General features: G+C 42.3%; 1 protein-coding gene across 2 annotated transcripts in view; it reads right to left on the reverse strand.

The window, feature by feature from the left end:
- Positions 1–638: 638 nt before the first annotated feature.
- LOC118249049 (multidrug resistance-associated protein 1) overlaps positions 639–21218 on the reverse strand; it is a 57424-nt gene continuing 36844 nt past the window's right edge. For both annotated transcript variants that reach the window (XM_035548626.1, XM_050713732.1), the window contains 13 exons: positions 20890–21067; positions 14438–14522; positions 12418–12556; positions 11266–11473; positions 10311–10621; positions 9241–9440; positions 8627–8753; positions 8145–8246; positions 6918–7064; positions 5551–5709; positions 4449–4615; positions 3455–3649; positions 639–2173 (listed from right to left, as the gene is read on the reverse strand). In XM_035548626.1, coding sequence (XP_035404519.1) covers positions 2065–2173; positions 3455–3649; positions 4449–4615; positions 5551–5709; positions 6918–7064; positions 8145–8246; positions 8627–8753; positions 9241–9440; positions 10311–10621; positions 11266–11473; positions 12418–12556; positions 14438–14522; positions 20890–21067 — 2127 coding nt within the window. In that variant the 3' untranslated portion in view covers positions 639–2064. The remainder of the gene's footprint in view (positions 2174–3454; positions 3650–4448; positions 4616–5550; positions 5710–6917; positions 7065–8144; positions 8247–8626; positions 8754–9240; positions 9441–10310; positions 10622–11265; positions 11474–12417; positions 12557–14437; positions 14523–20889; positions 21068–21218) is intronic.

Consider the following 21218-nt stretch of genomic DNA (forward strand, 5'->3'; position numbering starts at 1 on the left):
CAAGTTCTGTGTTGCAAACAGATCTTGCTCCCAAGCGCAGTGTCATTGCTTTCACAGGACTTATTTGTCCAAATAGGTTAAGGTTTTTAAATCTCAGTTCATCACCATGCATTTAGACACCTTTACAAACCACTTGCTGTGCATTAGGAATTCCCTTTGCTCCAGTCTTTTCACCCTTTCATCCATCACAAGGCTGCAAAAACCTTAGGTGATTTGAAAAGCCAAAACCTACCACTCCTCCCCAAACTCCCAAACCATTCCTTGCACATTCCACTCCCATGGAGGAAGTTAACAGCAAGCCACCACCCAGGACATGTGGCAGACAAAGGACATGGACAGCATGGACAAAGGATCTCCACAGCATCAATAAATCCTCCTGCACTGATCTACCGTTACCTGTCTGCTCAACAAACTGCAGCGTTCAAATTACAAAACAAAGCATGAGATGTGATCCACCCTACCACATCAGTTATTCACACTCAAGGTTTCTTAGCCACTTCAACAACCCGCAAGCATCAGTCCTTGCAAGCCTTATTTACCAGTATTTATGTCCCAGTAACTTCTATTTTCAAGGAAAAAAAAGAAAAAAACTGCCAAAGCTGAGCCTGTCAACTACAAAGCAAGAAATGACACACCACTTTATCTTTCAAACTTTTTTTACTGCAAGTTCTTTGCAAATATTTGTATAGTCATTACAAAAAAATACCAAAGAAAATTTCAGTCTATTCAATTTCAGAACCATAATTTACAAAAAAATAAATAGCTTTACTCTAAAGAAGACAACTGTCTAGCATTAATATCAGCAACATCAAGTCCACATTCTCAGAGTACTGAACAGTTGGGTCCATCTGGATTAGCTTGCCTTCTTCCAGCATTTTCCTTTAATACAAGACTAATTATAACATAAGAAACGCAACTTTTTTTCTTTCCACAAAAAACTGAACATTCAAGCAAAGATCTTGCAAATAAGACTCCTCTGCTGATTGAATTCTTAGACACCTCTGACACACAATGTAAAAACTAACACAGTTCTTGGCTTTTTGTTTTGGGGGTTTTTGTGTTTGTTTTTTTTTAAGCTACTGTAACAGAACAGTTTCCCAGAAGATTTAAGAGTCAACAGCAGCAGCATGAAGGGCATGTGTCTTTGATATAAGGCTAATGGTCCTTGATGTGGTAGAGCTTTTATTAAAGCACAGAACTCCTAAAGCCAAGGGTATTACAATCAGTATCATGCTGAGCCTGCAACCTCTGCTCAAGCAAATCCTGACTTCTCAGTCTAGTCCCCCCAGGTATAACCAGGATTCTCCACCCAAGTCAGAATTCCTGAGTGAACCGGGTGTAAAACCAGGTACCACACACTGCAACATACCAACTGCTGCAAGAGTTTGGTTTTGGAGTGATTGTCATTCCAAACATGCTTAAATACTGTTTTGAAGTTGACTGTGCTTCTTCACATCAGCACTACTGACATAGTCTGGTGAACTTGCTGCTGTACACTGTAAACACATGTGAAACCTTTAGGAGAATGCATAAAAGCATTAACCATGTACAGTAAATGCCATAATGAGAAAATCTGGCACGCATTATTTCACAAGAAGAAAATCTTTGGACTATAGGACTATATGCCATAAAATGTTCCAAGTGCATCCCACAACAGATGGCTCATCAAATGAGGAATCAGCAAACAAGCAAATAGCTAGCATTTGCAGAAATACTTTAAACAAAAAGGGGCTTCCGAACATAAAGGCAGATGAAAAGAAAAAGCTTCTCTGAACTTCTCTGGTGAATCACTCCACCTTATATTTGAGCATATAATGACAGATGTCAGGCAAGAAGAACTAAAAGTCTTTGAAGTGCTTTTGCACAATGCATGCACTTCTCCTAAAGCTGGCTAAAATCAATAGAAAGGAGAAGAAAAAAATATTGCATTTTTACGTTACTTCCATTGCTGTGCTCTGGCTGACTTCATTAGGTCTGAAACTGAACTGTACAATTCATACCAGCCCAGGGGAAGTCATAGTTCTTTGAACGTATCATCTCCTTTTTCCCCATCACGTTCAAATCCTACACCAATCCTGAATCTTTGGCCATGCTATAGAAAATGCCTTTTTCCTGAAGGAGGTTGTCTGGGCTACCACACTCCACCACTTCGCCTCTGTCCAGGACTAAAACTCTGTAAAACAAGGATAAAAAAAAAATGGTCACAAGCAGGTCAGTCCAGAATGCCAAAGAAAACAGATGTATGTGTACACACAGAAATTGACTGTAGCACAGCTTCTATATACAAGGAAAGACAGTCCAGACTGTATGAATGAACGGAGGTTTTCACCTCTGTCCTTCCAGACGGCTTTTCTGGTCTACTTCTTACATAGCATACATTTACCTGGTCATTTGCAGGCCAGCCTAAAACTTTTGAGTGTGCTTTGAGCCAACCAGAAACTAGGTGGCAGCACTTTCTCTCAAAGTAAGAGCCCCTGAGACCTTCCAAATCTGGAACACCATTGCCCTAACACCGTATCACATCCCCTGCTGTTAGATTCTGCTGACAAAATACAAACACAGACATAGCTTGTGCAAAGCAAAGGTACAGCTGTAATTAGGAAATTCACCATGCAAGTCACTGTAGTCAAAGTCAGTTCACAGTACAAATGCTGCCCTTCAGCTACCTCCACCAACTGGCCAGGCACTGCAGAGATGCTGCCCAGGTCCTTAAGTAGGTGCTTTTACTGGCTGCAGTGACTGAATTAGGTGTTAATCTGGTGGCAGTACTGCTGGTGCTGTGCCTGGCGCAGGCAAAGCTCTTGTCTGTTATCTTTCACTATTGACAGTGCAAGGAAAGGTCTACAAGAGTACACAATCTTATCAGTGGTCACTTTGCCACACTGTGATAAAAAGGACAAGAGAGATTAAGACTGAAGTTATAAGACAAAAACTGCCCTCAATCACACAGCCCCAAGGCTGCGGATGAGGGCGGGGAGGATGAGGGAGGTCACATGAACTAAAACCAAAACTGAAGGAAAGAGAAGTGTCAAATAAACTTTGGACAAAGGCAGGATCTGCCCCTCTGACTCCTTATGCTGCCTGTGCCTAGTTTAGGGTATGTGCTCCTGAAAGCTCTGAAGCCTCTTTCAGCTGTGCCTAAATTAGGGCAAGACCCAGGAATAGACTACTGTTGTCCTCCTTGCCTCCCTTCCCTTCCTGGTTTGCCTGGGCAGGCATGGCACAATAGCAGTACAGCACAGGGATCCGAGCAGCTCCCCAGGCCAAACACAACTTCTGTAAGCCAGAACAAACACACACAACCCATCCAAACCACAATTTGAGCAGCTCTGTGGAGAAAAGGCTAAAAACAATACACTGGGCAGCATTTATCCAGCACAATGATCCTCTTCTAAGTAGAGCACAATACAGGTCACACGTGCCATTCTTCAAGACAGAAACGCTATTACTTTACCTTGTGTAGTCCATGATTGTGTTCAGACGATGTGCTATAGTTAAAACAGTACACTCCTCAAATTGAGACTTGATCGTTGACTGTATGAGGTTATCCGTTTCAAGATCAACAGCAGCTGTGGCTTCATCCAGAACGAGGATTTTGGACTTTCTGAGCAGAGCTCTTGCCAGGCACACCAGCTGGCGCTGTCCCACACTACACAGATGGGATGGGAGGGTGGAGGAAAAAAAGTCAGAACAAGTTTGCAATATTCGTGTCGAAGCCCAGCAATTCCTGTAAGAACTCCTCTGTAGTATATGTGCCAAGAATCCAGCAAAATAGACAAGGTTCTTACTGCTTCACTATAAAGTATATAACAGCATCTTAACTACATCTCCCTCATAACGAAGTCTAGAGAATGTAATAAAAGAGTACATTACAAATGGTTTCAGTATAACTGCATCCCTGAATCAACGCGTTGTTGAGGACTGGACTTTAAATGGTTTCTACAGATTGATCACATAATCCTGTTACAGTGCAAAAAGCAAGCTAATTAACTCCCATAGAAAAGTTGCATCTATTGGGCATGAGCCATCGTAAGTTCAGAACATCTGCAATAAATAGCAGCCTGCTGCTACTAAAATCCATTCCAAGACTGCCCAAGCTGGGAAGTCGAACATCACAGTATTTTCTGAGTATTTCTTAAATTAAATTCTCAAGCTTGAGAGCTTAAAGCCTGTTCGATAAAACCTAATTGTTTGGTTGCCTGGTCATGCATTAAGAATTTCCCAGCTCCTCCCCAAATTCTCATACAAGGAAAAAATAAAAAACAACCAACCACCACCAAAAAAAAAAAAATAAAAAGACTGCTATTGGTAGCATCTAGCTACATTCTGATCGAAGTGAACTGTAAGCTTTCTGGAAGTCTAGCTGCAGATGGGATGGCACACACACACGTCTCACTTCCTGTTTAGCTCATAAAGCAATTTTCACAAGCACTGTTTCTTTGACGTACCTGAGATTCTCTCCACCTTCAGCACATTCATGATTAAGTTTATCAGGCAGGGCTGATACAAAATTTTTCAGGTGAGCCAATTCCAAAGACCTCCAAATGTCCTCATCAGAGTGTTGGTCAAAAGGATCAAGGTTCATACGCAGTGAGCCAGAAAATAATATTGGATCCTAGTCATAGAAAGAGATAATTGACAATCCACACAGATCATGGCAAGTGCTCCAAAAATACCTCTTAGATAGTGAAAGGAAAACAACACGTCCACCTGCAGTTGCACATAAGCCCATGTACTGAATTTAGAAGACAGACCTCATTTTTTCCAGTAACAGCAATTTATTCATCCTTATGCCTTATGCCTTTTAGGGGCCTGACCTGTGCCTCCTGCAGACTCTGGCAAACTGTAAGTCAGTAACTCTCAAATCCAGAAGAAAAAGAAAAAAAAATCAGCCAACTTTTTTTTTTTTTTTTTTTTAAAACTGGTCTGCTGATTTAAAGCCTGAGCACTCCCTGTCCAGTCTTCTGTCAGCAGGGACAGCTACGTCAACTTTACACCTTCTACGGAATTACACCATCTGTAAATATTTCAAAAGTCTTTAGCTGCAATATTAACGAAATGAATGCATTTCTTTCTTGGATATGGACAAATATTACTTTGGAAACACTTTTGGTCTAGTAGTGCCTGACTAACGCAGAGCTTGGCAAAAAGGAGCTTGGCAAAAACGCAAAGCTCCCCCACAGATTTCCAAAAGAAGCAGTGTAAAAAGTCTTTCACGGTGCGTTCACTTGTTTTTGTTGGAATGCTACAAACGCGATTTATATAACCACATTATGGTCCTGTTTTGAATCTGAACAGGAAGGTAATAAACGCTATACAGTAAGAACAAGAAGACTCGAGTCTGAATGCCCAGTTCTTGTAAAGCCACATGCCCAAATGTTTTGGACTATCAAACCCACAGTTGCTGGGCTAGACAGGAATGGTTACGTGCACATTTCTGTGAGTGAAGAGTACTGCGTACCTCACAAGATAAATATGTTCCCCCCAGTACACTGCAGAAAGTGCACTTTTACAAAATGAGCTCTGGCAACGGCAGGATTTCACACCTACCTGAGGAATGATGGTGATCTTGAACCGCAAGTCATGGAGTCCTATCTTTGCAATGTTAATTCCATCAATAATAATTTCTCCTTCAGCTGCTTCATTGATCCGAAACAAGCCTAAAGTAAGAGAGGATTTTCCAGCTCCCGTTCTTCCTACTATTCCTATCTGTTGGAAAGAAATACAGGAACAACTTACTCTAAGGCAGGGTTAAAGCACTTGCAAGAATCTACTTGAAAGAGACACACTGTCAAAAGGTTGTTATATTTGTTGGGCTATCAACATCCCAGAATAGTGCAACTAACTGGGGTTAATGAAATAGGAGGGAAAAAAAACAGTGGATATGAAAAAAAGAAAGCCATCTCAAAATAAAAATCCACTTGCAGAAATTTTCTGTTTTTGTGTAAAGGCAGATGGAACCAGGTAGAGTGGGCCAAAGATTCCCTAACCTTTTTTTTTTTTTTTCTCTCAGTTGTGCTTCACAGCTATAACTTGTGATTTGACCTTTATCTTCTCTTCTTTGGATTTATAGAAAATTTATAGCAAAAGCACTCAATTTCTTAAATTTTGCTTCCCAATTAGTCTAAAGTCTCCATCAATTGTTTTCTTTTTTTATTAAAAAAATATTTTTAAATTGGTACTTTGGTTGGTTATCTCTTGTCATCTGCATTTTCTATCCAGTCTTGGGGTAGCATTCTGCCCGTATTTGTATGTAGAAAACATGCACTCAAAAACAAATACCAAGTTGGATACCACAACTAAGCAAGCCTGGTAAGTATAAGTGTCTCTCGAGTACTTTTTATACCGTTGTGCAAGGTCACACTATTATTACACGTCAGAGAGCGCACTCAGGACTGAGGTGCACGTGGGCACACACACACATCTACCACAATCAGAGTCTGGCCAAATCCAGAGGATCTGCTCAAGTCCCGTTTTTTTCCTGCAGTCTCACCTTACAACTTCTGCCTCACCAGAGCAGAGCTCCCCCTTCTACTTAGTAGCTCGTTTTCTTGAGGCTAGTAGAAACTTAACCGCTCTCCTAGGTGTCAACCTCTTTGCCTATCGCAAACAAATTACCAAAGCAGTTCAGAAGTTTCTGGGATGGGAAGAGAAGGTACCACAGCCTCCTTTCCTTATGAAATGAGACCAAAAGACACTTCATGAATCCACATAAGTATGTTTATCCCACGACGTAGGATGTCCCTTGAAAAGAGTAAGAGCCTGCTGCAGCCACCAGTTACAGTAAGATTGATTTTAGAGAAGCTCTTCTTGCTCTCAAGGACCTAAGGGTGTCCTACAGGAGGTGGTTGGACCCCTCTTTGGCTTATGCATACATACTTAACAGTAGTCGTCTGCTACTAATTGAGATTCATTACCTTCTCACCCCCATTTATGGTGACATTTATGTTTTTCAGAACCAAATCCAAGTCTTCCCGGTAGCGTAAACCATAGCCTCGAAACTCAACCTTGCCCTCCTCAGGCCAGGTGCTTGCTGGGGCAGTTTGTTCGATGCTCCACTCAGCCTGAAAAAACAACACAAGCGTATCTGATCAGTTCCTCCCTCAACTGGGCACAGGCTCAGAGGACATAAGGAAAGCAATTAAGAAAAATCCTGTTAGTGTGTAACTTGCAAAAGGAACTGTGATGATGATGATGGGGCAAAAAAGGGAAAGAGCTGCCCCAAGGCAGATGAAATGGTGAATGTCGCCATGGGCTTTGCTATCACAAGTGCCACTTCCTAGATAAAGCTGCTTCTTACGAACAGCAGAATCACAGAGGCAGCATGTATTGAGATAACCTGCTTATGCAACACCACCACAGTAACGAAAGCACTGGGAAAGCCAGGCATGCAACTAGAAGCATTTCAACTGAGACAACAGATTTACAGGGTGGTAAAATAAACAGCTGCTGCCTCAGCCTCCCACAGGGGTGGGAGAGGAGAGAGCGCACTCCACTGTATTTATTGCCAGTACCAAACAAAGAGGCTTTTAATGACACAAACACCAGTCTGCTACCAGACCCTGAGAAAAAGTTCTAAGAAGGGTCCTCTTAAGGTTTGGCTACAAAAATAGCGATGCAAGTCAGGTTCTCCAGAGACAAGCATGTCAAAGAGGAGCCACAGGGAATTGTGTTCTGTAACCAAAAGGTGCACAACTGCAGATGTAATGACTTGTTAGGTGATTTGAATCAAAACAGAAAAGTAAATCCTCTTTACTCTTCCCATTGAGAGCAAAAAGAGAAACACACAAAAAATTGGTTAATCACTGAAGAAAACAAAACCAGATTTGCACAATTCCACTGCTTAACCCAGGGCAGAACAGCATATTCATTTCCTAAATAACAAGCTGTAAATACCGGGAGTATACACCTCAAGAGCACCCCTTAAGACACAGCCTGTCTCTAGAGATCAATGAGAGCACAAAGTTCTATCAAATCCCTCAGCTCGGAGGACAAGCTTTTACAAGCATTAAGGCAACCATAGGTTCCTTACAGACTTGTTCATAACACCCAGGTAGGCTGCATGCAACCTCATGTCTAATGATACAACCACAAGTCCTGGAAATATCCACCAAGTGCTAGCTGTGGAGGACAACCCACTATACCTCCTTCTCCATTTCAGCATATTCTTTGACTCTTTCTACAGCAACAATGTTGGTTTCCAGCTCCGATGACATACGAACTAGCCAGTTTAAGTATGCTGTAATCTGCAAGAGAAGAAGTTTAAAAGCAGTTTACACTAAGCATGTTACCTGCAATTAAAAACAAACAAAAAACCCACACAACCAAAGCACTGCAAGTTCATGGAATGCATAAACACAGATATGATTTTGGTTAATCAGTGCTGGACAGGAGAAAAGTCCAAATGCCTTTAACATGCACGGGATGAGTCTTCTTAGTCACCTCTCCTCACATATGCAGGGCACAGAAGGAACCTCCCCCATTTTTCCAGATGGTTTTTATTTGTAGCATTTATTCTCTTTCTGTGTTCCTTACATTAGTTTTCCCTCTGAAGCTTGACCAAGAACCTGGCTTTCTGATGCAGTCTTACAATTTAGAGCTTTTTTCTGTTTAACAGTAAAATTACCTGCAGTGAATAGGACACTGAAAGGCCAACCAGTCCTGGACTGAGCTTGTTGCGTGCAATCACTGCGAACAATGCCGCGAAGAGAACAATACAGTTCCCCACATACTCCAGCCGGACAGCCAACCATCTGCAACACAGAAGAGACATCATGCATCTTTCCAGTAACTCATCCACAGAGAATTAGGAATGCAGTCAACCAATGTTGTCACACATCTTGCTTTTTAGTAATATGGCATCTGAGTACTGCCAGTGACATAGCAACTGTAAGGTATTTGGGGTCCTACTCCAGCAGTATGCAAACCTAGAGGCATCCAAAATGAATAAATCCTTCAGGGGCATTAATTCCTGTTTTAGTTCAGAAAGCAGATCTGGTTACGTTGGGATCAGCAAATAAGAGTTTTTATAAATACTACCCAGAAGGCAGGAACTCTCAGAAAGAAGAGAAATTCAGAATCACCCTTAATTCTATCACACAAGTTTAAGCTAAAATAAACATCCACAAAAGCTTCCCTACCCTGGACAAATACACTGACAGCTGATTGATAAGACAGACAGACAACAGCACCATACCCTCCCATTATAACTTCCTTTCAATATTTCAACCCCACCATTACCTGTTTGCCACAATGCTTGGATAATAAGCTTTCTGATTTTCGTCCACTTTCACGTCGTTCTGCTTTATGAAACGTTTCTGCTCCTCAAAGGCTCGAATTACACTGACTCCCAGGAGGGTCTCATTGAAGTGAGAATACACAGGAGAACGACTGACAGACTCAAGGCGTTTGAGCTGGCGAGAAGTGGCCACATAAAATCTCTGCAAGTCAGAATATGAAAATTACAGTTATGTCCAGATTACATTTGATAAGACAGAGGGAATCATGAGAGAGTTCCCTGCCATTTGGGCTGTTAGTTACAGAGATTCAACCTACATCCAGAAATACATGCCTTCTCCAACACTTCTAGGCCTAAAGAGATCACACTATATACACTGTCTTTAAACAACTGCCAGCCAAACCATATCGTGATAGCCACTTTCTTCTTTGCAAACTTACTTAAACTGTACAAAACTGAGTCTCTGAATCACGCATCATTGCCTTTAAGACGTACTAGTGGAGCTTTACAGATTCACTAATTCAAGAGTCAAAGCCAGGAATCAGCTCCTTCTCTCACATCTGTACTCTCTGCCAGATTCCTAACAGTAAAGAGGAGTGAAGCAAGCACATCCTGCCTACGTAAGACAGGAGTGAAAAGCTGCCGTTGCTTCTCTCGACTGGTAAACAAGTTTCTGACAAAACAGGCACATGAGCAGAAAAGCATACATAATTTTCTAAAGGTCTTCCCAACTCTTTCATTTGGAAGAAAGCTTTAGAAAAGTTCATAGATTTTCCACATATGGGCTCTAAGCAACGAGATATGTGCAGTTTACCTCAAAATCTAATGGCATTTTATAAAGCCTGCTTAGGTATTAAAGGATTACCTCTTGCACACAGAAGTCACTCTGCACTTGACGACAAAAGGAAATGCTCTGCTGTAGTCAGCTAATCAATAAGCTATGCAAAGTGCAATCAGTCAAGCATGACAAGTCAAACACACTAAAACCAGACCTATTCCAGAGTGAGAACAGAACTGTCTTAAGAAGAGGACACGTAACTGCTGGTCCAGCTGACCTTGGCCAAGCCCCTACCTGCACAAACAAGTAGACAAGTCCCAGAGGTGGAATAATGACAGCAGCTATAGGTGTGGCCAGTAAAATGATGATACAAGCCCCAATGACGTTAAACGTTGAGCCCATGAACATCTTGATGATTGGTGGAATAGTGGAGTCAATGGTATCTATCTCCTTAGAGAAACGGTTCACCAGATTTCCACTGGGTGTACGTTCAAAGAAACTCATTGGAGACCTGAGGACATTGTGCAGCAGGTTAAGGTGCAGGTGTCGTGAAGCAAATATTCCCCCTATTGACACAACCATCGAGTAGCCAAATACAGCAATACCTGGAACAGAAGACTTGTTTTTAACTGCTCTCATCTCTCACACAAAACATTTTCCTTCATTTTGTCATCACGTAGAATTAGCACATATCTAGTACAATAATCCTGAGAATTGGAGTTCATTACCATTAGACTTGACGATTACTTAAAGAAATTAAAAAACTTTTTCAGTGAAAATAGCACATTTCTCTCATGGAATTATTTTTCTCCATTAAAAAAAAGTGGTGTGTATTGCAATCAGAGAAAACGCCAGCCTACGCAGCTTGGCAAGGCCAAGGCAGCACAGCTAAGGCCTCCTGTGACATACCATCCCTGCAAGCCAGGCAAGCACAGTTTTTCGACACGCCAAAGGGCCATTTCTCAGATCAGATGTTTTGTCATCTAGCTTATCAGCCCTTGCAACCACTTTTGTTCTTGTGTTGTACAAATGAAAGAAAACCAAATTCAGTAACTAAATAGACTAAATAGTTTTATATGTCAGTGTACTTGTTGTTGGGTTTTGGAAGTTTTAACAAGCTTTCCTCTTTCTATGAGATAAAACCTCAGTCCTTAGTAAACTGCTGCAGCAGTTCTGGGGATACAAGGTCACCAAGAGCATTAGAAACATTCTGAACCAGCTAATATTACAATAGGTAAACCAGACAAACCTTGAGAAATTCCCAGTGCTCCATACACTCCCAGTCTGACATTTGTATACTGCTGTGTTCCATTGATAACGGGATCATCTGTCCATAAACTCAGCCAGTAGTTGGAAGCCAGGGAGGCTATATGGTTACACATGAAGAGGAAAATGCTCAAAAAAGAGATAAAGAGTCCAATAGCTTTCATGTAGTCCCAATATACTGTTGCCTTTACCTGAAGACAGAAGGTGGGAAAAAAATGTGTGTATATATATTTTTTTCATATATTCATTTTGCAGATTAAGTTTCAAAGCCAGCAAATTCCCTTTTCTTCAACCACTATTTAAAGTTAGCATTCCTGCATCAAGCCAGACAAACATGACAATTACATGCTAGAAAGCCACTGACCTGGAACACAAGTTGCAAGATGTTCTGTGGATATGTGCCAAACCCAGTATCCCTCCAGGGCAGGCACACATCATCTTTCCCTTGTCTTCCAAGGGAAGGAAAGGGAGAGTGCTGCTTGAAGTAACACAGAGCATCTGTGGCAGAGCCAAGAACTTCACTGGGGAGTTCCAGATTTTGTCTGTCTCTTTTTACCACAAGATTATACAGCCTTTAATTAAACCCTCGCTTCATATGGCTTGTACTTTATGACCTATTGTAAAACAGGACTCCAGCAACATTGCTAGGAGGTATAACTATCATTTTCCCAGGAACCACACTCTCCAGTTTCTCAGAAAGCCCTGGGTTATCCTAGGATTAGATACTTGTGTCTACAGTGGAAAATTGGCTTAAATTCAACTGAGTCAATTCCAGCTCCTTACACTGAAGGATAAATTTCACCAGGTCACCTAATTTGTTACAACTTTGCAACCTCTTTCTAAAAGAACAAACTGCAAGTTTGCCATTTCTTTTAAGCTTTGATGTGGTTAGGCTCATCATCTTAAGCAGAAGTTTTGATGTCAACATTCTTTCTGCAAGCAAACCTGGGGCTCTGCTTTGGGACCAGAGAGCACAGCAACACTTTCATGAAGTGCTGCACAACAAGCAGCGAGTCCCACAATCCTCTCAGCCCTTTCTCACCCCAGCTACGCTGTCTTCAGAAGCTTTTTTTTCCTCACGTGGACTTTTCTGAAACCAAAAGAGGATGCAGGAAGTGGGAACAGGAGACCTTACCCTCCCGGTCTTTGCTGTGTCAGCCTCCGTCAATTTCCAGGAATTCTTTTCTGCAAGTGGCTTCTGCAGCTCTGCTGTGCTGCTCTGGTGCTGTGACTTCCCAGTCTCTCTGCTGTATGTTGAAGAGTTGCTGAGCTGCCTGTTAAAAATGCTAATTTTTAGTCTTGGAAAATATAGGCCAGGTGTCTGCTTCATAATAGACTTCAACAGCCTATGGCTACAAGTCACTAGCTTGCATTAGTCTGGTGATAATCAATCTCCTAACAGCCATCATCTGGAAAGTGACTACCATTGCTTCTGTCCCCCCATCACCGCGCGCTCCTTATCCTCCCTGATAGCATTCACTTCTGAAGTACTCATTTCCAGATACAAGCTAACTGGCTAGGCAGTCAAATAAATCTTGGCTGAACAATCAAACTCCAGAAAGAAAAACGCCACGGTGAACACCGACATCATCATAAACAGTGCTGCTGTTAAAATGCTATAATCGTACCACCACAGGCAACAAAACAGGCAATTTTACTCCCAGGCACTTATTACCTTCCAGATTTCTGGCACCTCTGGAGTGCCAGAAGAATAAGGCATCAGCTGTGAAATGATTTTGGGAAGGTACTGTCAGTGACTGCCTTGGGCCTCTCTGAAGTGTAACAGCAGCTGTACTATGCCAGGGTAAAGGCCCACGTAGCACTACTTGCTACCTGTCAGTGGTCAAACCCTTGCAAAGACTACTAAAAGTGGCCTAGCCAATACAGTACTTGTCACTTTATGTGAGCCAAATCCATGGTATCTCTTAACAATGCAATTGTTTCTGCACATGGAAGGCTGAGTAGCCTGAGAGTAAGTCACCATGATAAGAGAAAGGAGTGTATTTGTCTTTAGATTAACTTTATACACTTGGTAAAACCATGCCGAGGTGTTCCACTCCAGGCTGCATTAACTGAATTGCCTTCCACGCCAAACTGTGCAAATTCAGTGCATATCTAACAAATGGGCTTACAGTGCCCTGAGATTTAAGTACTTCTTCCAACAAGTGGACTTGCAATATGCACCTGTTTTGGAAGAATGAAGACCTGTCTGAGGTCAGAACAACCAAAACTGGAAGACCTTTTCAACAGCAATTGTCAATGCCACACTGTGCAGGAGCTGGGATACCAAGCTGCTTACCAAGCTGTACACAGCAATTGGCTGAGACTAGAAACTTCAAGGTCAACCAAGAATCACAAGTGCAAACTCTGAAGTACTAAAATGGAGCACGTGTATATTGCAGCTGTAGGTAAATATTTCTTCCAATAAATTCATACTGTTAGGTCACATGGTAGGCGTTCCTCTGCACACTCACAAAGGAGCTCAGGAAGACAATGGCAGGAAAGCAACCTTCTGAATGACTCCCAGGGCCACCAGAGGAACCACTGGCCCATTAAAGGCCCATTTGCACAAGCCCAGAGGAGCAAAAAGGGGTCACAGCTGTGGGATCATGGACGTCCTAGCCAGCCCTGTACACAAACATGCAAGACAGCCTGTACCAGCAGCAGGAGTGGGGCTGCAGCCTCAGGGGCTTATGTGCCCAGGTGCCAGCAAATGGATGGATGGCTGGGATCCAGCAGCAGCTGCTAAGCAAACTGTTTGAGCTCAGCTGCTGGAGGGATCCACCTTGTACATATATATAATACATTCTTACTTGTGAACCTCCATCCTGCTCAGCCAGAGACAGGAGCTAGATGAGGTCATTGGTGCCCTTTTCTTTGTGTGGTTGCTCTAATTGTTTGATCTGCATGGCCTGTCATGCATATCCATGCTATGCGTGTGCGCTCTGTGTGCGTATGCTTGCTGGGAATGCATCTTCAGCCTCACTACTGGCTGGACCTTGAGCCATGGAGCAGCACCAACCTCACCTCTTTCAGGCTGCTGTGTGTGGCATGATAGATTTTCCTCCCACAAATACTATAAACACCAACTTACTGTTTGTCCACGTCTGAGTAAAAGGACAGGAAATCAAAAAAAAGACAGAGAGACTGCACACCTATGCATCAACTTTCCAGGGGCTTCATTCACAATCGCTCCGTTTTCTACAGGCTTTCCTTCCTTTCCAGATGGACTATTTGCATCTGGGGGGGAAACAAAAAAGAAAGTAAAGTAAATATGAAAATGGTAGGAAGAGACATAAAGGTTTAATTACAATTGAAAATGCCAGGTGCAGTCCCAGAGTACAAACAATGGGGAGAACACAACTGAATATTTACATATGCTAACAGATAATTCATTAGATGAGCAAATCAGTGTAGTTCCACCCCCAACAGGATTAGTTGACAAGACAAGGAATATTTGTTTTTCTATTTTGCTACCAAATGTAGGTCAGCAATAACAACTTAATATAATTATGAGAACATACTTGATGTTAAAGCACACAATACCAAGTCATGCTATGACTCACGGTGGAAAAAAAACACTCCAACCATCTTCTGTTTTGCGAACCACATCGTTAATACAGTTAACTATTTTCATTTCACAAAACAATAAGACACTAGCAAATGGAGTGCAGCTATATGAACAGATGGCAGGTGACGTTAACATCGAGCCTTCCTGCAAAATGAGGCAGGAAGCAAGGTACAGAAGTCCCCTGTTTTTAAGCAACCATAGGAATCAGATTCGTTTAGGCAGAGGTGTTTCTATGAATGTCACTTGAGAAAAAAAAGGTTTTTCATCCCATTTGTAACAAGCTGTAGAACACAGATCGAATTGCCTAATACACTTCACAAAACCTTTCACCTTGAATTATTAAGCTTTCTCTTAGAAATTTAGTTCAGTGTAATACATTGCCATGAGCAAAATTCCTAGGTTTGAGTTACGTCATCTTTTTCCTAACACAAATGACTTTGATCCCTAAAAAAAATACTGTCAATTATGTGAAACTCTATTATCATGTACGGAAGTTAATTCAGAATTTCTAACAAAAGGAATTTTTCATTTAAAAGAGTCTACACATAATCTATGCGGACAAAGAAAATCTCACCTGCACCCATTAAAGAGATATGCAGGAAAATTAGCATAACTTCAAATTCTAAATGTTCACGTTTTTTATATAAAAGCAAAATATATGCATAAAACTGTTCATCAATACATCAAGTAGGGACTGCTCGAACTTAAACCTGTTCCTTCCTGTGCCTGTCAACTGAGCATTGGTTCACTATTCCAATAACCCAAAGCTAAACTGTTCAGTGTGATCCAGAAGCAGAAAAAACGGAGCAGAAACAATGACAAAAAGTGAAAGCTTCAATGACTTAGTTCTTATTTTTAATTATATGAATAAGCCCAAAAAAATACGAGACTGTTTGTTATTTGAAGCACTCTATACATTTTCTTTTGAAGGGCTCCCATATGGAAACAGCAAGCATTCCAGCGTCACTGGAGCTCTAAACCCATGTGAACAAAGCAAAACCACAAGTAAACCTTCCTCCTTTAACAACAGCTCTTACATTTGATTCCCTCTTGTAGGCTGCAAAGGGTTTCATGCTTATACTGCATTTACCTCTTCTGAGAGGAAAGTACTAAAGATTGCCATAGTAAATCTGGCACATGCACCTAAGATATAACAGGTATATAGGGAACAGTGATGGGGTGTGAATACCCATACGAGAACAAAAGGAACCTCCAGGGATCAATCTGGAGTGCTCCCTCTCTGAGTACGCTCACTACACTCCTAAATCCAGAGGGGGAGATGCACCTTTAAAGGTTATTCAAAGCTTCCTCATGAAAGTAAGATCAAGATTCACTGCTGACGTAAGTTATCTACAAGCTGACGCTCCAGTTATTGTAGTAGCATAGAAACGAGCAACATGCAACCCAAGCCAATGCCTTATGTTATGTAGCTCAAGCTCTAATAATGACTCAATCTCTTTTGTAAAGTACAGCTGCTTGCGCTGCTCCACCACAAGCACTAGTAAAAACCCATGGCAAAAAAGTAGTTACCTGTCTCCAGAGGTTGAATCGTTCCTTCTAACGAAGGATTGGAGTCTAAAAGCATAACAATTAACTTTTTCCAGAACACACACAACCAGTTTTCAACCTTTACAAGCACAAATGCATAAAAGTAGCATGACCTAAACCACAAAGACATACAGAAGCCCAAGGAAGGATCAAATTTACTGAAATGGATCTCCTTTTAATCCCACCCCTTGTATTAAAACAAAAAAGGAAACCTTGAGGAAAAAAAAAAAATCCACCATATGGCTTCAAGTGTCAGATCACAAAACTTCCTTCAAGATACATGCTAATGGGGGTAGAAAGTATTCTGCTATTGTCTTGCTTTAGGCACAGAACTGCCATGAGGGGAGAACTGTGGCAGCACAGACTTCCTTAGTCCCACCTACTGTGTAGTAACCAATCGCCACCCCGCATGGGCAGATTAGTAAGGACCAGTGAGATACTTCCCCCTTCCAAGCTTCTTGGTACCCTACCAGCGCTCATCTTGAATCAGTACTTTCTTCTGCCATCTGGAGACTACAAAGCTTTTACCTTATGAGAGAGAAAAGCTGCATTTTGCTAGAAGATGAATTTAAGAGGAAAGGAGGTTATTTCCTGAGCCAGGCAGGTGCTTCCCAAATGACCACTGGGGTCCAGACTCCCCAACATTTGGAACTTCTCACTATTTATATCTTGCCTTCCATGGAGTCAAAACAGAGAGAAGCAGTCAAAAAGGAGAGAAGCACCTAGCCCTACCGAAGGACACTGGGACAAGCTATCCTAACTACCAACTGTAGTGCTGTTGAGCCCAACTCAGCTTTACACTGTTAGAAAGAGGCTCAGCCCCAAAATACAGGTGTGCTGGGCTTTACTGGGAGACAGTATTGATCACAAAGGCATAATGCTTTCCTTTGCTGATGCGAAACCCCAGCCCATAATGCAAAAGTGGCCATTTATATTATGAAACACATGCTACTACTTCGTTTGTAATACAAAAATATTGTACAAAGAAGCTATCTTCTTTTCAAACTTAGCACTTTATACGTTATTTCTCAATTGCAGCAGTAAGGAAGAAAAACAGACATTTTTACAGAAGTCAAGCAGGACTCTGTGAATCCGACTCCTGTACCATACTATGTTTTCCACTAATCAGATTTCAACTTTTTGCTAGACAACAGCCGGATTTTGGAGAATCGAGTCCATAAGATTTAAGGGGGAAAAAAGAAGACATTCAAATTGAATGCCTACAAGTGACAGATCAAAAAAGCTCCTTTTGAAATATACAAGACCTGTACAATATTAAACTAAACCCTACAGGCCAGACCCTTACAGTTCTCAGAGTACTTTTACTCCCCTTTCTCTCCCCACCGAAGCCAAGTCAGCCTGTTGTACTGACAATCCTGATATAAAAACTGAGCTGAGAGTCACAGAGCCAAACGCTGGGGAGACAGCCTAAACCCACATTGCTCTCTATCAAGTACAGCCCACAGATTGCAAAACAGATTTAGATTTAATTGTGCTGCACACTTCATCTTTCAGGCACTGTAGTTAAGACCGAAGGTGAACCACTCTTAAAAATATTTCAAACTTGTGGTCTGGTTCTGGTAAGTTTTACCACTTTTACTCCCCACAAACGTGTTAAAAATAACTCCAGGCTTTGCAAGAACAAACTGAAGTTTATGGTGAAGCCATCTGGAAAACACAGCAAAATCCCTATCCCTGCGCTCCTTAAAACAAAAGGCTGCATCCACTATTTCAGTTTGTATGGGAGCCAGGGGATGGATGGTCATAAGACAGGTAGTCCTAAAGCACCCATTTGCTTTTCCTGTTTTGCAGGAAGAGCTACCAGCCTGGAAGGGGCAGGTGTGCTCACAGCGGGCAGGGGCACGCTACGACTCCACACAACCCACACTGCCAAGAATAGCACTGGCATCACCAAGTTGGCCACACTAAATCCAGAGAAGGGAACAACTGCTAAAAGCAAGATGAATTTATGTGCTTTTTTTGTGCAAACTGGTAGGATACATTTACAGGTAGTTCCAGTTGCTTTGGAGAAGATTACTCTCTGTAGACACAGCAAGGCACCCACTTCACTTATTCACAGGTGAAAGCAGCAGTGCTCCACGCTGCACCCCCTGCTGCTGCCATTGCCTTCTGCATCAAGGGGGAAGAAGGGGCAGCTCGCCTACCCAGCCATCCTGCAGACTAGGGTCGGGGCAGCTTTCTGGAGCGAGCGTTCTCCCATGCACAGAAAAAACACTGAAGCTGAGGATGGAAGAGAAGCAGGTAATCCTCAGGAATCCCCAAGGGAGAAAAGAGCTGGAAGGTAACATGGAGAAGGCTCACAGCCCAAACCCAGAGGCCTGGGAGAAGAAAAGGTTTTCCCCAGCCTTGCAGGAAGCAGGATGTATTCCTGCCAGAAAGCACCAACCCATAGTTTTCTGTTGTGCGCCAGCATAGTGTTTTGAGGCTGCCAACATGTAGCGTCAGAGGCAGCCTCCTGTGAGCTTGTAGAGTCCCCCTCTCTTTAAAGCACGCATGCAGCTCCCCTCCAGCTAGCTCAGACTGGCTCCCATCACAGCTTGTTCTACATTTATCCAACAAACTGTGTTTTTTAATAATATTTTGCAGTCTCTTACACATCTGATAAATTTACCTGTGAGCCAGACAAATAACGCCCCTATTTTTCACTTTTTACCATTGGCAGAAGATCACTCAACCAAAACTGAGAAATAAGTTTGCTGTGATACGACAATTCTTTCTGAATCACCAGGGTCATACTGAAGTGCCTTGTGTTAGACAACTGCAGACAAGCATAGCAGAAGATAAAGCACTGGCTCACTTTCCAAGAGAAGATTGGGTATTGAAATGGGAAAGGAAAGTAACTTAGTTGAATGTAAAGACTTCAACAACTACCACGTACTTGGAAAGAGGAGTAAAAGAGGCTAAAAGAACAAGGCTATTAAAGGAGGCAAACTGTTGTGGCTTAACCCAGCATGCAGCTAAGCACCACAGTTTGCTCACTCCCCGCCTCTGCGGTGGGATGAGGGAGAGAATTGGGAAAAAGAAGAAAAAAAGTAAAATTACAAGAACTCAGGGGTTGAGATAAAAACAACTTAGTAAGAAAGAAAAAAAGTGAACAAAACAAGCAATGCACAATGCAATTGCTCACACCAGCCAACTGATGCCCAGCCAGTCCCTGAGCAGCAGCAGCTGGATTTTGCTTCCAAAATCTCTTCCCACAACACTCCTCACAGTGGGATACCCCAGCCATAGAACAGTAATTGCTGCTCACAGACAGCGCCCACCCAAACCAGCATCCCAACTTGTGAAGTGACATCTGACACATATCAAGTGACCTTTCCGAGATGAAGGCTAGCCTACAGCAGGGCATCCTGACCTTGAGCTCAACACATCACCCTCACATCAAACCCCCTGTTGGGGAGCAGGATGTGTGCGAGGAAGCCAGGAGAAGATGCTGCCCTGCACATCCAGGAGACAGACTGCTCATTCACAGCCTCCAAGTGCAGTCTGTGTTGCCAGCCTGGATGGAAGAGGACACAGCCGCAGAGAATAAAGCAGACCATCACAACCCTCCCACCGTGCACTTTTACACCACCATCTAGAGCAGCTCCTTGCCAAAGACAGCCATCCATCACCTCTTCAGTGCTTTGCAGCTCCATTGGGCAGCTAAATATGGCACCACTTCTGTTTTCTCCTGTGGCAGGCATTTGAGGAGTACGCTTAAAAATTGCCACTGCTTTCTCCTCTAGAGAATGGGTAGGAACCAAGGGTTTTCCAAAAGGAAGAAGGTGAAAAGTGGGTTCAATCTCTTTCTGGAAAGCCTGCTCTTCAGCATTCAGCAACAGGTATTTGTTAGCAAACTGGCCTCAAGCACGTACCAACAACTTCACCCCAGACAGCACCGTACAAGCACCCTTGCAAACACTCTTCATACTTCCACATTCATATGTGGAAGATACCACGAAACCACCACAGGCAAGCCACTGAAGAGAACAAGCTGAAGGCAGCTAGGTTCCTCTATTAAAATCCACACCTATCTGCAGGAGAAAAAAAAATCCTACCCCAGTACAGCTTTACAGCTATTTGAAAAGCAGAAGCAAGAGTCAAGGGTGTCAGCAAAAAAAAAAAAAATGAGCTGCTGCTTCCTCCTCCCCATCCCCAAAGCAATTCTCTGCATAAAGAAGCAGAGGGAAATGTATATAAACCCCTGCTGACTCTTACTTGACCTCACAACCACTTTAATTTTGCTACAACAACATTTTCACTACAGAACTGCTCCACATTTAAGAATGTGCATTTCACCTCACAACCTTCAAAGCCCTCAAGAAACACCTAAATCTATAGATTTCTATAGGTTTATCACAAGAAATAGCAGCTTCCTTTAACTTTCCTTCCACAACCAGTACAATCAGTGTTTTCCCTTTACCATGACTCCCTTAACATGCCACTTATCAGCTTATCCAAAAGAGGATTTATTTGCAAGCTTACCGCTGTTCTCCATGCTTTGTTCAGCATTCGCGTACGTACGAAGAAACTCTGCAAAAGCTCCATCTTGCTTCAGCAGCTCTTGGTAAGAGCCCATCTCAGAGATTTCTCCATCACTCATTACCAGAATTGTATCCATTTGGGGCAGATAGTTGACTGCATGGGTTACCAAAACCCGTGTCTAAATAGTAAAAGAAAAAAAAAATTTTTCTAGTGTCTCAAACTGGTAAATACAATGGTTAAACTTCTGTTCTCGCAGCTTGAATTCTGGGCACAATACAGTAATAACTATGGACTCACATGGAGCATTTTTAAGAAAAATGACTGCTCTT

This window comes from Cygnus atratus, chromosome 15, assembly GCF_013377495.2.
Source record: "Cygnus atratus isolate AKBS03 ecotype Queensland, Australia chromosome 15, CAtr_DNAZoo_HiC_assembly, whole genome shotgun sequence".
NCBI classification, from domain to species: domain Eukaryota; kingdom Metazoa; phylum Chordata; class Aves; order Anseriformes; family Anatidae; genus Cygnus; species Cygnus atratus.